Source organism: Pseudochaenichthys georgianus, chromosome 15 (assembly GCF_902827115.2).
Source record: "Pseudochaenichthys georgianus chromosome 15, fPseGeo1.2, whole genome shotgun sequence".
Classification (NCBI taxonomy): Eukaryota; Metazoa; Chordata; class Actinopteri; order Perciformes; family Channichthyidae; genus Pseudochaenichthys; species Pseudochaenichthys georgianus.
Window position 1 is genome coordinate 12964371 of NC_047517.1, and position 18295 is coordinate 12982665.

The 18295-nt window shown below is 44.5% G+C and overlaps 1 protein-coding gene across 1 annotated transcript in view; it reads left to right on the forward strand.

The window, feature by feature from the left end:
* Positions 1-18295, forward strand: part of LOC117459754 (tRNA (32-2'-O)-methyltransferase regulator THADA-like) — a 141955-nt gene that overhangs the window by 101435 nt on the left and 22225 nt on the right. The window contains exons 33-37 of the mRNA XM_034100852.2: positions 6495-6859; positions 11601-11725; positions 16586-16658; positions 16935-17085; positions 17197-17319. Of these exons, the coding sequence (XP_033956743.1) occupies positions 6495-6859; positions 11601-11725; positions 16586-16658; positions 16935-17085; positions 17197-17319 (837 nt within the window). The remainder of the gene's footprint in view (positions 1-6494; positions 6860-11600; positions 11726-16585; positions 16659-16934; positions 17086-17196; positions 17320-18295) is intronic.

Here is an 18295-nt window from a genome sequence, read left to right on the forward strand (position 1 = left end):
AAATTGTAAAGCTCAATCATCATGAGAAGGAGGTCACACTGTCAGACACTCACACACTTGGCGTCTGGGGCTTGTTTTTCACAGTGTGGGTAATGAAGGTGGAAGCTGATGTGAAGTCCAGCTGTGTGCTTGCGTGTGAGAGCGTATGTAAGCATCTCGCCAAGGTTCTAGCTTGACGCAGCAAAGTGTCTTTACTGCCAGCTCTGAGTGCTCTGTGGACGCTACAGATGGAGAGACAGTGAGCTTTCTGATACCCAAGCACTCATCCAGAACACTTGTTTTCCTTTACAATACAAACATACTCATGTATTTATTTGACCTCGAAAGACCATTGAGGAGGTATCTCATTTCAAAGGATGTTGCAAACCAAAAAGCTAACAATAAAAACAATGGATCATAGCCATGGAGTAATCTGCTTCTGGGGTAGATAATAAAACAGAGATAATACAGTGAGGTATAAAAACAAATAGGTAGAATACACCAGAAAAAAAGGCAGTTAAATTAATTCACAATCTGTTAAAACAGTATCTGAAATAAGGCCTTTGAACAGCTGTGGTGGTGTCACAGAGTCCAAGTAGATTACATTTATAAAGTGCATCGTAAGAGAATGACATCTTTCCTATTTAGTATTGGATGGTGGAAAGTGGAACATTTCCAAGAGTATGTGAGTTCAGTGTTAGCATGGGAAGAACCAACTGTATTAAAGATTTATAGATGAATAAAAAGCAATGCTGGCTCTGACTCATTGGCAACAATGGCCAGCCGACCTTTTGGAAGATGGCAGTGGCACGCACTGAACGGATAAACAGTTAGGGCTGAGCGAGAGATAGCTCCCAATGATTTTAATCTAGAGCCGGAAGCTTTTCCATATATTAGACCCGAGCAATCCAAAACAGATAAAACTAACAATGGTAGACCTGCGCCAAATCCAATTCTCCGTCCTGTGCTCCTCGGATGGTCCCCTATCGCAATTTGGGAAGTTGTTATTTCAACTTTGGTGCATTCATTCGCTTTAAGTTGCAGTTGGTGAAGAAAATGGACGTGACAAAGTGTTTTTTGGTCGACCAAAAAAGGGGCACAGATGCCAGATGCTAACCCTATTCTAACCCTCTCTATGTTAAAAAAAAAAATGAAACATTATTTGTGTATGGCTTCTTTCATTGTGTAATGCTACAACCTTCCACCATAAAATCAGGACAGTAGTTTTGGTTCTCAGTTTCGTAAATAGAGTTGTAATATGAAGCTTAAAGTTATTATTGTCCAGCCAGATAAGGTCATTCTACTATGGCACATTTCCTACGGATAATGCCATTAGCAGAATGTATGTCAAATGTTTTTGCATGATTATCCCCAATGAAGAGAATCCATTTGTGTTTGTCTCAGGTTAGCTCCAACTTGTGTTTCGGTACCTCTTTATTTACTCAATACAACACAATCACATAAACCATATTACATGTTCAAGCATCACACGTGGTCTTTGACTCAATTCCCAGTGACATTTCTTCAAAAAGCAAGGTGTTAAAATAAATGGACTTGGCTGTTAAGTGACCGTTTATTTTGGCCTACTAATGGCGCGTTTCCACTGCAGCGGGTAGCTCGCTTTAAGCGTGCCGAGCCGTGCGGGGCCCGTTTTTGGTTGCGTTTCCACTTGGCCTAGTACCGGCTAGCGGGTCCTAATTCACAGTTTTTCTGGCCCCATAAAATGGTGGTTCTAGGGCCAGGAACAACCAGGCTGAGTCGGGCTGAGCATGCTAAACTACAGAGAGAATCGCTGGCAAGGGGGCTACAACTACAACAAGATGAACATATTTGACCGTGATTTAATTATAATACACGTTTCAAAAATGATGCCGAAGTAACAACACACTGATACCGGTTAGTAAAAACCATGAATTAACGCTTTGACAGGCAGGTGAAAAACCCTTTTAAAATGCGTGTTTTCTAAATGTAGCTTGGCTAAGCTAACGTTATATATGCTCCGACCGTCCACACTCACAACAACGGCCTACAGACATAAATAAACCAGCGACTGTATTCTCCATGACACAGACAGTCTGTGGTTTGTACTTGTTTAACTTTTGTCTAGTTTCTGAACAGATATTTGAGCTGTGAGCTCTGAGTGCTAAGAGCTAACGGCTGTGTTGTTTTTCTGGGGCTCTCATTGAAGATGACGTCACGGCTCCGCCTACACTGCGTTACTATAGTAACTACCCCAGTTCCTAAACTGTAATGGAAGCACAGCATTAAAGTGAGCCGGGCCTAATAAGGCCTAACCAAACGAGCGAGGCCGAGCGAGGCCTGCAGTGGAAACGCATCATTAGTGTTCTCTGGACCAGTGTGTTCTCTTTCCATCCTCCATCCAAACTTAGTTCAGTGACCATCTTAAACCACTGACTTTAAGTGTTGACCAAGTTCATTCAAACCAGATGTCATAGTTACCTTTAGAGGAAGGTACGTGCTAATCTCCCCTGAACATGTGACCCACAGATGATATGAATCTAAATCTCTAAAGCATTACTTTATAGAAAGAATTGTTTTCTTCATTGTGTGCTTTATAGATGACGTCATTACAGAATGCAGTTGTACTGTTTCCATCGTGGACATCTACCCAGGCCACCAACACCAGGTGGAGGCTGTCTCTTTCAGTCTCAAGTCTCTTCACTAAAACAGGACAAACTGCACCGTGAAATGAACACAACCACAGACCTTGGCAAATGTGTTAGTTTAATGAGGCATGTTTCCGCCCAAAGGCTGACGTGTTTCCATGTGTTGATTCCAGGGAGGTTGCACGACGAACCTGGTGAATAGTGGTGTGTGTAATCAAGAGCATTCTCTTTGACGGTCCTCTCACTTTGTGGAACCAGAAGAAGATTCCTGTACGTTACCTCACTTACCCTCTGAACGTCTCACATGCAGGTTCATGCAAACAACGTCAGCGCTTTAATCACATTCTATGTAGCCCTGCATTGGCTCAGTTTTAGTAATGGGCTTCAATGATTGTATCAAGGTTTGGCAGCATGGCATGTTTAGCATTAACATTCAAAATCATGTAGAGGAAGTGATTTGAGGCACATTAGAGCTAAATGCTAACATCAACATGCTAACTTTTAAAATGCTATATGATTTGTCAATCATCGGAACATTATTTGCCGTTTCTTTGAGTTATTGGCGAATCATTATTATCTGGACTGTTGGTGGTACAGTGTGGTTGGCATTGTTATACCCTTAGTGGGCTGATTCATCCGTAAGGAATGAACAGTTTGTCGGAGGCTCTAAACTTATCCAATAAGAACAGGGCAGTGTATCCCAAGGTGAGCATGAATGTAGGGACTACATCTTAACGGCAATCCATCCAATAATTGTTGAGATATTTCAGTCCTGACCAAAAATGTAAAGCCTACATGTTGGCCTAGAGAGAGGGATCAGCTGTGTTCTTAGCAGTCTATAAATCTGTGCAACAGCCTTTCGCCCTCTATATGTAACCCCCCCCCCCCCCCCCCCCCCCCACTGAGACGTGCAGCTACACAAACATCTCTCCAAGATCTCCACTCTCTGCTGGCACAGTAATCCACCGAGCCACGCCACATCCTCCCAGTGTCCCGAAATGTCAAACAGTAATCACAGCTTAATGCAGTGTGGACGCGCTCCAGGTGCAGGCTCGCACACGAGCAGCATTAAGAGACACAAGTGTTGTACACACAGATTTAAATAAACACAGCTGTGGAAGAACAATGGCTGTTTATGATGAGAATCACATAGAATCAAGCCCCACCGGAACGCCTCTCATTTACTAAAGGAACCCCCCTTTCTCCACATACTATTTAAATAAAGGCATCATAAAAAAACAGCTTTGCATCCTGACTAATAATGTTTTTCCTTTTTTTAACTATCTTATTCCCTCCCCCATTTCCTTCGTCTTTGTCCCTGTCTTTTATTCACCTTGTCTTCCCTTCCCTCTCTAATGAGTGCAGTTGGACTCGGTTGAAAGAAAGTATTTCTTGGGCCTCTTTTCCCTTTAAGTGTTGTTCTTGTGTGTTTCTTTGTCTGACACACATCGTCATCAGGTATGAATCAGAACCGGAGCATTACATTTAACTGTACCAGTGTGTGACAAGCTAATGGTAGCATGCTGTTTCTACAACTCTCTGACACACACACACACACACACACACACACACACACACACACACACACACACACACACACACACACACACACACACACACACACACACACACACACACACACACACACACACACACACACACACACACACACACACACTTGACGTTTTACCGTGACAGAGACAGACGTTCTCTCTTTGACACGCTCCCATTCTCCTTCAGTCATCCTCCTCCCTTCATCATCGGTGTCATTACTGTGCCCCTGCCCCCCCCATTATAACCATTAGGGTATGCTTATTTGGCCCCGGACCCCCCTTTGAGGATCAGGTTCCATGGTAACCTGGCCCGTCTCCACAGTAACCGGGCCCATCTCTGGAGGAATGCGGCATTTCCCGCTTTTTTGTCAAGGGCCACGTTTTGAGTGGCCGCTGTAGGGCCAGATTGAGTTGCACCGTGTGTGTGTGTGTGTGTGTGTGTGTGTGTGTGTGTGTGTGTGTGTGTGTGTGTGTGTGTGTGTGTGTGTGTGTGTGTGTGTGTGTGTGTGTGTGTGTGTGTGTGTGTGTGTGTGTGTGTGTGTGTGTGTGTGTGTGTGTGTGTGTGTGTGTGTGTGTGTGTGTGTGTGTGTGTGTGTGTGTGTGTGTGTGTTAAACTAATTGAGTTGGCTGTCAAAGCAGGGTCTGTGTGGAGCAATACTGTAAGGAGGAGCACAGCTTTAGAATGGCATTGGGTTACTCTATAGCTGCCCTGCCTCACGGACAATACTTGTGTTTCAGAGGGTGTGTGTGTGTGTGTGCGTGTGTGTGCGTGCGTGTGTGTTTATCACTCGATGAGACTGTATGTTCACAGGTGGTGGGGTTGGCAGGGACATGGGCATTTCCAAACAGACACTGACGCAGCCTTTCCTATAAAAGTGAAAATAGAAAGGAACACAGGAGCCCGGCCTGTTGTCCGCTGCACAAAGCCGCTGTGTGTGTGTGTGTGTGTGTGTGTGTGTGTGTGTGTGTGTGTGTGTGTGTGTGTGTGTGTGTGTGTGTGTGTGTGTGTGTGTGTGTGTGTGTGTGTGTGTGTGTGTGTGTGTGTGTGTGTGTGTGTGTGTGTGTGTGTGTGTGTGTGTGTGTGTGTGTGTGTGTGTGTGTGTGTGTTTTGTTGGACTGGACACGTCTGAAGAAATTAAGCCGCTGGGATTTCATTGTATAAACATTTCAATAAACTTGATGCAGATGTTGTTGTAACGTACATCGCCAGACATGATAGAGCCAACATAAGCGAACACTTTATTAACCCTGAATGGAAGCAGGTGCCATTTATTCTAGTTTTCCCGAAAGGTGGGCCAGATTTCACATTATCGCCTTGCTCTGCTGTGTGTTCATGTGACGCCATTTAGTTCAGACAGTTGGAAGGGAAAGTGTCTTGGAAATGTCAAGACTTTTACTGAAAGTATACTCTGAATAATTACGGCCTTTGCAATAAGTAAACTTAGAGTATACTTTAAATATATAGTCTTTGATATCGTTAAAAGGCACAGATTTAAAGATGTGCCGTAATGTATGAACAAAATAACATGAATGCATAGCAGGGCGTCCTTAAGACATTATTCTTAATGAATGCAGGAGATTTTTACTGTTTGCAATCTTTCATAAGTTTGTTTTAAACTTTTGTTCCGAAAAAGTTAAGATTCTCAAAAATGTGTAACACAAGTGTTGCCAGACATATTGGCAACACTTCCTTTGCTGGTGCGGATGTCTAAACTGCATTTGAATCTGATTTCCGCACCGTATAATTATCATTATAAGCGCTCATAAATGTTCACATTGCTTCATAACAATAATCCCACATTCAAACACATCATCACTCCATAGCATATCATAAAGCATGTCAGCATTACACATACTTATAGGCTTATAATGCTTCATAACTGTTAATCAATTATTCTTATTTTGCAAGGATCATTGTATATTATAATTTGACATACTTGTAATGCATTATTATATTGTTTTAATGCTTTAGAATGTCATTATCAGTTACCATAAGTTGTCATTGTTTGCAATAAATGATGCGAAAGATATCTTTAAATCTATGCCAGAACACAAACCAGAAATAAAAAAAGCATTTTAGCGATGACAACGTAGAGTCTTATTGAGTCATATTCAAACGGATGATACACATGTCGGTATAGGACCAGCAATTATGAAGTTGACCTTATAAGTCATTATAAAAAATGTATAGTCTGTTATGACAATTCATAAGCATTTTGAGCTACTAACTGTAGGTGTAAGCTAGTTATAACTTTGTGATGCATTATAGACACAGGTAACTAATAAGTAGCCACCCCCTGCAGTTAGCTAACACCCAGCCGTGTGTGCTTCTCAGATCCAGAGGTCAGTGATCTCCGTCAGGATGCTCTCTCCGTCGTCATGGCCTCAGACCTCGTCCCCTCGTCCGTCCCTCTGGGGCCCGGCAGCACCCAGTGCCTGCTCTGCCTGGCTCGGGTGGCCCTCAGTGCCAGCGTGGAGATCCCTGAGCTGTGGGGGGGCCCTCAGCCGAAGAGCCAGCTCCTTCAGTGCCTCCTTAAGGCACCCCAGTATGAGGTGAGGGAGCTCGCTCTGGAAGGGGTCCTGAGGAGGCTGCAGGAGGAAGAGGACGAGGAGAGGGGGCATCAGTGGCTGGACCAGACCACCCTGTCCAGCCTGACCAGCCTGGCTCTTCACGAGACACACCCCCAGTGTCTGGCTAAGGTGAGACCACACACACACATACGTTTCTTTGTTGGAGAGCTTGCCGGGTCACTTTATGGAAGTGTGTGCGTATATAAACGTGTTCGTGGCTGTGTGTGTGAATCTGTGACGAGCCTTAAAGGCCCCTACACACTGGGCCGATTTTCGGCGTCGATAGATGTCTGGCCGTCGATGAGCGGTGTGTCGCCCTACTCAGATTGGTGTGTTCCGCACCGTCGTGTCTTTTCGGCCGTGCCGACACCTTCCGCCGGTAGGCTGTCGGCTGAAGAAATCACTCTGATTGGCTGTTCAGCTAACGAATCCGTGCATGAGAAGCAAAACGGAAGTGAGGGACCCAAACAAACTATTAAGAAGGCACATCTGAGATTTCATTTAGCTCCAGCTCTCGACACGGGTTCGGGAAAGCCCCGTGAGCTTCTCGCTGTAAAATGGAACACACACGCTATTTGTTGTTTGTTTATATCACGCAGTCTGTTCTTCTTCTCTCGGTTATCACGCAGTCTGTCTTCCGTTTGTTGCCTCTTTTGAACGACGAATACACACTACCGCCGCCTGCTGGTAGGGAGAGTCATTGCCACTCACGAATGCGCAGTTCGTACGTGCTCCTTGGCCGTCGGCTGAAGTCTTCGCGGTGTGTTCCAGTGCGACACATGGCAGAGACGCAGAGACGCGACACAGCAGTCGTGTCCGTCGGGACGTGTTCTTTGGTGTCAGATTGGTGTGTAGGGGACCTTAAGAGAAACAAAACGAGAAACCCTTTCCCAAAAAAATAAGTGTTTCCTATTCATCCCCGTTCCACTGAACCACAGGGACATTCGCAGCAAATTGATGAAACGTCCAAATCCATCTTGCAGAGGCTTGCGTGAAAGGCTGATCAGCCGCAGTGGGACACGCCAAGCTGGCAGTGAGCTGGCTCTCTCCCTGTCTCTCTCGCACTAAGGAGAGGTTTGGTAGGCTTGCTCTCTTACCAGGGCTCTGGATGAGTCCTATTTCCTGTTTGGTGACAGAGGGTTGTATTTCAGTGGGTTCTTAAAGCGTCGACAGGCAGATCGGCTCTGTTGCTCCTGTTGTAAATAGGACTCAGCACTGCAGGGACTGTATGTGTGTGTGACGATAGTGTGTGTTTTTGATTTGTTTTAAGGTTCTTTGTGTGCATGTATGTGTTTGGTTGTCCATTGTTTGCCAGCTTCACAGGCCAGCCGTTAATGTTTAAAGTGTCGGCCCTGTTAAAGCGTAGCCTCCCCTGCGCCAAGGACACACTAACACAATGGGCCGGTTGTCATAGGAATGAAGCATTCTGGGAGAGGAGCAGGGGCAGCAGTAGGACAAGGACAATTGGTTTGATACTCTGTTTCCAGAGTCTGAAGGAGACTGTTATCTTTATGTTTTTCTGCAGGCCGAGACAGAAGTTGGTATCGCCAGGGCCCCTCGAACACAACATCTTCTTTCCATTAGATTTGCAACATTGTAGAACAAAGGATCTTTGGAAAACACACATAAGTGCAATCCCCAGATGTAAAAAGCTTAAGGAATATACTTTAAACGAATAACATCACGGTCGCATGACTTCACGTCACCCTCTCTAAGCCAAAGGGTCATTATGTTTAGTAGTGTCATTTAGCCACTTATTAGCAACCAATGTTTTAAACACACGTGACACGCTGCGGTCGCTGCTCACACGGAAGAAAGCTGTCACACCTTATTTTTTTATTTTGGGATGTCTTTTTTTGTATCTTGAACATTCTGTCCCGCTCTAACTGCTGGTTATCTCCTGGATTTAATATACAAGGCTTATGTGTGTGCTCATTTAGGAAATAGGTACTGAGAGAAACTGTGACGGGGGCAGGTGATGCCGTCAGGTCTCTTTGCTGTAAAACTTTTAAAACACTTTTTACACAGGACAGGCAATTTGTGGCTTGGAATCATTCAGATTTTTTGACATTTGAATAAAACTAAAAATCTCTTTCATGGTTTGGCTCGGGGTCTGCGTTGGCCCAGAGATGTCAGTTCACACAACCAGTGAAAAGCAGCAACACCTTGAGGCTGTCCTTAAAGACTAAGCCGCCATGCATGCTGGGTAACTTTTTCTATTTGTTCACGTCTTAGTGTGTGCGTCTGTTCATGCAGGGTGGGCATCACTGTTTATGTGCATGTTACAGCGATGAACGTCTGTACGCGTCCTCGCCTGAGTTGGCATGTTTTCCTGTGACTGTGTATATTTCAGTACGCGGGCAGCCGAGTGTGTTGCAGGACGGGAGCTCATTACAGCAGCTTGTTAAAGTCAGAAGCAGCTGCGTTGGAGCTCGCGCTCGTAATACCTGGCACACAGACACACGCGGGATTTAAAGTCGTGCAATAAAGACAGAGACATTCAGTGGCTGAATGAATAAGGACACTGGCTTGGCATGAGTGCTCCAGTGATTGATTCACTCTCAGTGGAGTTGAGAGTAGCCAATGGACTTTGGGTGTAATGGGCTGCTGTGGTTTTTTGGATTACTTGATGGTGCATTAGAACATGTTCAAATGACTTGTTTACGATGGTATGAATAATGGACATCAGCTGTGCTTTAACACTATAGACTTATGTCAGCGAGTGTAGGCGAACTGTCTTTAGCCGATGCCTTTGCAGGATGCTTAAAGTTGCATTAATGGAAATGGAAAAACACAACATTAACATAAAATCAAATAATAAAGTTGTTGCATTCAACCTGAAGGGATTAGGTTTAGTCGTCTCATTTGCTAGCAGGCACAGTTTTGATGTCACCGTGGGTTATTTACTGACTTACTTTACGTCATAGACCATGACATTACAATCTCTTAGTCTTGTGTTTACCACCACGCCTCATTTTAGGCCTTTAATCAAAAAGCAGTTCTCAAACTGTTGACTTCCAGACGAGGGAACCAGAATTGGTAAATAGCCGACTCATGTCCAGGTGTTGGACTCCTTCCTGCATTTAAATCCAGTGTTTTTATACAAGTTATTGTTATTGTTTGTTTAATCTAATGATGACAAACACTTTGTATTGACTGAACTATGAGCCATTCAGAGTCAGTCAGAACAACACACCAGCAGGGGAGGTCTACCTCGCTCCCTTTTACTGCTCACATACACACATATACAGTCACACACACACACACACACACACACACACACACACACACACACACACACACACACACACACACACACACACACACACACACACACACACACACACACATGTTTACACACAGACATTGCATGCGCCAGCTCTCCGCCCACACAGATCCTATAAAAGCAGCTTTATTTTAAAGCTCTAATAACAGGTTGGGGCCTTGAAAGGAATAATAATCATTGAGATATGCAGCAGGAATGTCAACATGTGTTCTCGGCTGGATGTGTGTTTTTAACGGGGTCTCGCGCGGTGGAAAACTCAACTTTCCCTCCTCTGACTCGTTCAGCTGCCTCGCTCTCTGAAGGAGTGACGGAGCATGGAGAGGGGGGGGGCAGTGAGGAGTGAAGGAAGCAGAACATGGAGTTGAGGAGGTAAACGCGTGACACTCCAGGCAAACAAATCATGTTCATGCTTTGGTCAGTTTTTGAGAGTTTGGGCTGTTTTGCTTTAAACATGTTTTCTTTCAGACTCGTGGAAATAAAACGTTCAAATGACACATTCAGATGTTTACTTCACTTGTGTCTAAATATTTCGTTTAGTTATTGCATTCATTTGTATAGTACTGTATCATGTCTGTATCATCTTTTGTTTCATTTGTATTTTCCTTGGTTTTACACGCTCGAAAAAAAAAAAAAAAACTAAAAACAAACTAACATGTTATTCATCAAACATAAAAAAAGAAATGTTGATTTGGCTGTTGATCATATTTTCGAATGGAAAAGAGCGACACAAAGATATATCCAAACCCAAGAACCAAACATCCCTCATTACGGTTGACTCTAATAAGTTAACAAAATGTACTTTTATCAAATGCTTACATTTCTTGTCCTGGTATGCATCACAAATGTAATATATTTTATTTTGTGTATTGCATAGATATATATATATATATACTTATATACTTCCGTATTTACTTCCCTGGACATAATGACATCACTATGTAACACTTGTAGTCAGAGCAGACTGGGCTCTGGTTTCAGACAGAGGGTGAAAAGAGGTGCTGCAGCAGTATGAGAGAAATGAAGCGCTTGTTGACCATTAAAGCATGGAGACATGTCCCAGCAGAGACACAACATGATATGAACCTGTGCTATTGCACCCATCTTCATGCATGTGTTTGTGTGTGTGTGTGTGTGTGTGTGTGTGTGTGTGTGTGTGTGTGTGTGTGTGTGTGTGTGTGTGTGTGTGTGTGTGTGTGTGTGTGTGTGTGTGTGTGTGTGTGTGTGTGTGTGTGTGTGTGTGTGTGTGTGTGTGTGTGTGTGTGTGTGTGTGTGTGTGTGTGTGTGTGTGTGTGTGTGTGTGTGTGTGTGTGTGTGTGTGTGTGTGTGTGTGTGTGTGTGTGAGGCAGCTGTGTACCCGTGGTCAGGGTGTGCGTAGGGAGGATCTGACCGGTGTGTAAAAATACCCTCCAGGGCAACTTGCCAGCCGCGCTGCAGAGAGGACACCAAAGCTGTGTTGATGGACGGCCCTGAGCAACGTCCCTCACCAGTAGCTCGGAGTGTGTGTGGGATGGAGGTGAAAACAGTGACTGCATTCATATCGTCTTACTCCGTGTGACAGTCTCTTTGTCTCTGTCCTCCTCTCAGGTCCTCTCTGTGTTGTGTGTGCTGAGCACCACCACTGCACTCTCATGGTCGGGTGGTGTTAAGATGTTGTCCCAGGAGGAGCTCCTGCTGCACCTTCTTGCTCTGGCTCAGACCTCCACTCACAGGTCAGAGAAGACACATATACATGTCCATGTGCAAATAATCCTGATGTGTCCTCTGTTTGGGCCGAAGCATTAGACAGCTATTATACAGCTAGAGTTCACATAGCGGACATTCAACGCATTGGAAACTGCGCACACACACTTCTGACTGATATTTATTTGAAAGAATATGATGCTTGTCATGACTTCCCCCCCAAAAGTCAAACCAATTGAACCTTATTTATAAAGAATGCAACTCACTGTGCTTTATATCAAATCGACATATAATAATAAAACAAGTGCAGAATGTACAAGAGGAGAAAAGACACAAGTTCACAGAAATACACACCCTTCCCCACGTGAAGACACTTTGAAAGAGCATTGCTCTAACACTGCTGTAGAGGGAAGGATTGCAGAATGCACGGGTAATGTGCGTATAGGTTTCACTCCCAGGAGAAACACTCGCAGAAGCATTTAAACTGAGCACAGCTGAGATCTGTCGAATACAGACCACTACATTAGTGTGGTCTGCCTTTAACAGATCATTCCATTCATTTCTCAGAGTAGGACTTGAGGAAGCTGATCTTGTGAGATGATTAATATGGCTTTTGAAGTTTAGATCGCTGTCTATGTTGACCCAGATTTCTGGACTTGCTAATCACAAGGAAGCCTGTCTCTGAAGCATATCCTTCTTTGTCATCACTCAAAATGGGACCAATTGACTATATGATCATTATGATGTATCGAAGGAGACTTAACACTAGCCATTGGTACCAAACCCTCCTTATAACAATCTGTACTGAGGTAATACATAGGTGAGAAGTATGGTACTTTTCTCTCTATACAATCAGACATCTACACTCACCAGCCACTTCATTAGGTACCGCTTGCTAGTACCGAGTTGGACCCCCTTTTGCCTTCAGAACGGCCTTCCTGGTGCTGGAACATTCCTCAGGGACTTTGGTCCATATTGACATGATGGCATCACGCAGCTGCTGCTGGTGTGTCGGCTGCACATCCATGATGCAAGTCTCCCGTTCCACCACATCCCAAAGGTGCTCCGTAGGATTGAGGTCTGGTGACCATTTGAGTTCAGTGAACTCATTGGTATGTTCAAGAAACCAGTTTGAGATGATTTGAGCTTTGTGACATGGCGTCCTGCTGGAAGTGGCCATCAGAGGATGCATACGTGTGGTCAGAAACAACACTCAGATAGGCTGTGGTTTTTAAACAATGCTCAATTGGTACCAAGGGGCCCACAGTATGCCAAGAACATATATCCCCCAAACCATTAACCACCACCACCAGACTGAACCGTTGGTCCAAGGCAGGATGAATCCATGTTGTTAACGGCACATTCTGACGCAGCAGAAATGGAGACTCATCAGACCAGGCAACATGTTTCCAATCTTCTATTGTCCAATTATAGTGAGCCTGTTGTAGCCTCAGCTTCCTGTTCCTCGCTGACAGGAGTGGCCCCCGGTGTGGTCTGCTCTGCTGTAGCCCCTCTGCTTCAAGTGTCCACGTGTTGTGTGTTCAGAGATGGTCTTCTGCATACCTTGGTTCTGTTTGTTTGGGTTATTGTTGCCTTTCTATCTTCTTGAACCCGTCTGGCCATTCTCCTCGGACCTCTGGCACCAACAAGGCATTTCGCCCAGAGAACTGCCGCTCTCTGGATATGTTCTCTTCTTCGGACCATTGTCTGTGCACCTTAGGTTTGTGCGGTTGTGCGTGAAAACCCCAGTGAATCAGCGGTTTCTGAAATACTCACGTTCAAGGTCACTTAAATCACCTTCTGATCACCTTTTTACAACCAATAAAAACAACCACGAATAAGCACTTAAATAAAACAGTGTTTCACAGCACTGCAAAACTGTATTTCAAATGTGTCATGGACATTGAAGACACCTCAGCTGTTCTGCCCAGGGGGTGTCATTAGTTCTGCAGGTGTGGGGAACAAATGGTGATGTTTGCCCAAATGGAGAGTTGAGGACAATGGTTACCGTTACCAAGGCAATCCATCAAAAACACTTTTGTGACAATTAACTGAAAAACTGAAATGGTCTACGATAGAGACAAAAAAAGGCGGCAGTCTCCTCATCGCTCCACAGAGATCTGATGGAATGCCTTGGAATATGTAACAAGCCAATACTTGAATCATCACTTAATTTCTGGGTTGTTACTCCAAAACACGTTGCCACCTCCTGAACACTCGCTGTCACACACCATCCCAGGCCAGCCTTTAGCTGTGACGGATTGAAGTGACATGAAGGGAGTACATGTTCAAATGCAACCACACACTCCTTCTCCATTTTCCTGTTTGTTCTGGCAGCATCCATTTGTGAAAGAGCCCTGGCTGTCAAGCCTTCATTCAGAGCCAACGTCCATGGAGGAGGGGCTCGCAGGTTCACTGGCTGCACCTGGGCACACCTGGAGTTTCTGGCCCCTTTCTTCATGGGTCTTTGTGTATCCTTGCAGTATTTAGGTTACCGAATTGTCCACCAGCAACAGAGATTGGTGGTTTTAAAATGTAAAAAACGCAGATGAAAGCTGATATCCTACATTAGATTATTCACACCTGTCAGGCTCCAACCAGTACTTTTGCGAGAGTTTATGAGAAACGTTGGGCCCCTCTTACCACAAAGTGATTTGGCAAAAGACTGTCCCAGTGTTTGTGTGTGTGTGCTACTGCTTACACTGTAAGCCCTTTGACAAGCATTGACAGACACACACACCTTCCTTGACAAGCCACCGCTGTACTTTGCTCACCCCGACAAGAGAATACAGGCTTGAATGAGGATTGGATTACAAAGGCTTTTAGCCCTGTAAAGTCTTTTCCTGGCCACAATCCCTGGACCCGAGGATCCACTTTCCCTTTGGAGCGGCCCCAGGGTTATGATTAGAGCCGGGGAAGGACGAGATTGGGTTGCTGGCTGCCCTTGTCTGCCGTGTGGTTGAATGGCACTCTGGGCACTCTGGGTATTGTGATCCATAATGTAGTGGTGAGCACCAGCACACTTCTTTTGTGGGTTGTAAGTCAATACAGTTGAGTGATGTGTGTGTAGTTGACGGTGCCGCGGTGTTTAATGTGCGTAGCCTTTTTTACAGAACGTCCCGTGGAGAACATTTTCATTTCAGACCCTCTTACTGCACCAATATAAAATTTAAAGGGTTAGTTCACCCAAGTGCTAAAAAAAAAAAACACAAGAAAAAACACTGTACTTCCAAACAGCCCAAAATAAGTTAAGTTACCCTCGTTGTTTTAGCTATATGCTTTAGAATAAATATACCTACCAAAAGAAAAGTACACCAGACTCTTTAGAGTGTCTTTTAGTACAACGGGGACAAACCTTTTCTTAGTGATGCAGTTGTAGTGACCGCTTCTATCACCATCTAGCCACACTCTAAACTTGCATACCCAGCATTATTATCTATTTGACTCCAAATGATCTACAAAATAAACATTATGCTGTAATGAAAAAGACTTGAAATAAATCGATGAGACCATAAAGTCATCAGGAAAATGTTTCATGGGGTATTTAATCAAGTTAGATGTAGGGTCATTTTCTCATAGACTTCTATACATTTAGGCTGCGGCCACACGAGGACGAAAACGGTCGTTTGCGTTACTGTTTAGTGTCATATAGACCGTTCGGCCACACGAGGACGACCGAATACGGCACTAAACAACTGAGGAAACGATAACGGGTCCCAAGGTGGATAGAACGGCATACGCAACTCTCTGGGGGGTCAAACGGCTCCGTGTGTACGCCCTATACGATCATTTTCTGATAATGATGAGGCAATAGCCCCGCCTCTCCCCACCTCTGCTGCTCACCCCCGCGTCAAAGCAAACTGCACCCTGAATTCAGATTATTTATCTTTCTCTCGATATGGACCTAAACACGAGTGAAGTCTAATCTGACAGGACGGAGACACGCAGCTCTGCTCGCCTGCAGCTCCTCCCGCTGCAGCAAAACACACACTTCAAGTCAGATCATCACCCTTAGCTATTTTAATGACCTCTCAAACTCCCTAAACTAGTTATAAATATGTTTATTTTTACTGTCGGCCGGGTCACTCATTACTGGATCAGCTGCTGCATGAGACAGACACTGACGCTGTCCAAAGAGAGGGAGGAAAAAGAGAGGCTCCGTGTATTTTATTATTATATTATATAGAGTCGTTATTCATTTGTTTTAAAGCTCAATAAATAACAAAGAAGACCTTTGACCGGCACTTTTATCATTTTGTCGGATGATTTAAACTTTAATTCACGTTGACTGGCGAAAAACTCTGCCCGGTTCCCTCAGCCCCCACCGCGGAGAATAAACAGAAGGGCCATGACAACCATGCTTCTTCGCTGCTTTTGTGGAGGAAGTTACAGTGCCACCTACAGGCTCGGCATATGTACTGCAGCTTCTCCAGCGGTTGGAGCTAAACGGAGCGGTCTCGTGTGGACAGACACTATCCGGTGAATATTGCGTGTGGACGGAAGCTTGTTTGCGATTGCGTTTGCGTTAATCCGATGCGTTTAGCCGTTTTCGTCCTCGTGTGGCCGCAGCCTTAGACTCCTTTCCACAATTGGTGAAATGGCCCCTTGCTATTCAATAAAAAGTTAGCAGTTTAAGGCACTTACAGATTGGCATCACTTTTCAGAGCCGGAGTTTGCCTGCTTCCTAATAGACTCTTTTGCAGGAACCCCCTTCAGTTTATATATATATATATATATATAAACTGTATATTAGGGGAACAAAGGGGGATTCACGTCATAAAGAGCTACAGAGGAGAGATTCCCCCTTTCAGATCAGACATTTAAAATAAACTAACCAAGTTATTATTAGTCCTTTGGAGCTGGTATCAGGTGTTGATTTTGTGTTTCAGTGTGGAACTCCACTGTGCTGCTCTGACGCTGGTCTCTCGACTTGTGGTACAACTGGTGAGCTCTAACCCTCAGGTAAAGACGGACTGTACTCGTAATCTCTCACCTGTTAAAGATAAATGTTCTAGCAGCCTTTGCTTCCTATCACAATTCACAAATGCACTAGAAAAAGATGTTGGTTATTACCTCAGTCCAATGTTTCTGCTAGCTTAACATACGATGTAATGACCCTACTACAAGACATTTAATGGATACTCTTCTATGCAACTGAAGTGACATTAGTTAATGAAATGATTAATAAGAATTCCTCTGTAACCTTTAATTAAATGCTTTATTTAATTTGTCATCTAGGGTGCAAGTGCAGTGGCTTGTTTAGGTCAATGGGGGGCACTGGTGTGCTCATGCTGCAGCGAGGAGCAGCCAGTTGAGGTGAAGCTAATGGCCGCCAAGGTGTTGGTCAACTGTACGGCCACTGTGCTGACCAGCTCCCATCTGCCCCTTGGTGAGTCTCAACATGTGAACCACGTGATGAGATATTTACCTCAGTCAGGCAAGATGTATACTGCAGCTTTAAAAGGATAAAGTAAAACATATGTTCATATGTGTGTGTCAGGTCTGACCACAACAGTTTCTCTGTGGAGGAGTCTGTTCACGCTGCTGCAGGATGAAGACGAGGATGTCCGAGATTCTGCCTGTGACTTCATCTGTAATGTACCAGCATCTCTGCTCAGCACAGGTACACACACACACACACACACACACACACACACATACACACACACACACACACACACACACACACACACACACACACACACACACACACACACACACACACAGTCACAAGTATTACACATTAACATACATACATGCTGAGTACAACCATGGTGTACATATGTTACTTGTGATTTACGCGCTCACCCACTTAGTTTCAAACGCATACCAAAGCAGTGCAAGACAACAGTGGTAATTAATGGAATGTATACACACACACATATATAAACAGACACACGCACACATCAGAGTTCCAGTTAGCCGGTAATTACCGGACTTTGACCGGTAAAATATGCTGAAGACCAGCAAATCTAAATCTCTCCGGTCAAAATGTCCGGTCAAAATAATTTCCCCTTAGCGCAATACCGCATCAGATGCGCCACTTATGGGACAGACAAAAGAGTATGTGACGGACAAGAATAGTCAACTCTAATGTCTAACACTTAATGTGGAGAAAGAGATGTCCTGTGTGGGTTGATTGTGCGTTGATCTGTTGGTAATGCCTCGGGGTTCCGGTGGGCATGTAAACAAATGCATAATGCTGCGCTATACTTTGTGGCCTCACCCGGTTGCATAGCGACGCTTATTGTTTAGGTGTCTTTTAATAAGCAGGTAGTCATATCATTAGCTAGAACTAGCTGGATCTGATCGATATGGACATAAACGCGAGTGAAGTCTAATCTGACGGGAGAGAGAGATCAGCTGCTGCTGACGAGTGGACACACAGCTCTGCATGATCACATGCAGCAGTGAGCGGCTAACACACACTTCAGGTTAGAATATCACACGTAGCTATTTTAATTACCTCTCAAACTACCTAAACTAGTTATAGATATGTTTAGTTTTACTGTCGGGTCACTCATTACTGGATCCGCGAGCTGCATGATGCTGACGGGCTGTCAGGAGAGAGAGAGCGCTCCGTTTATTATTCCCGTGTT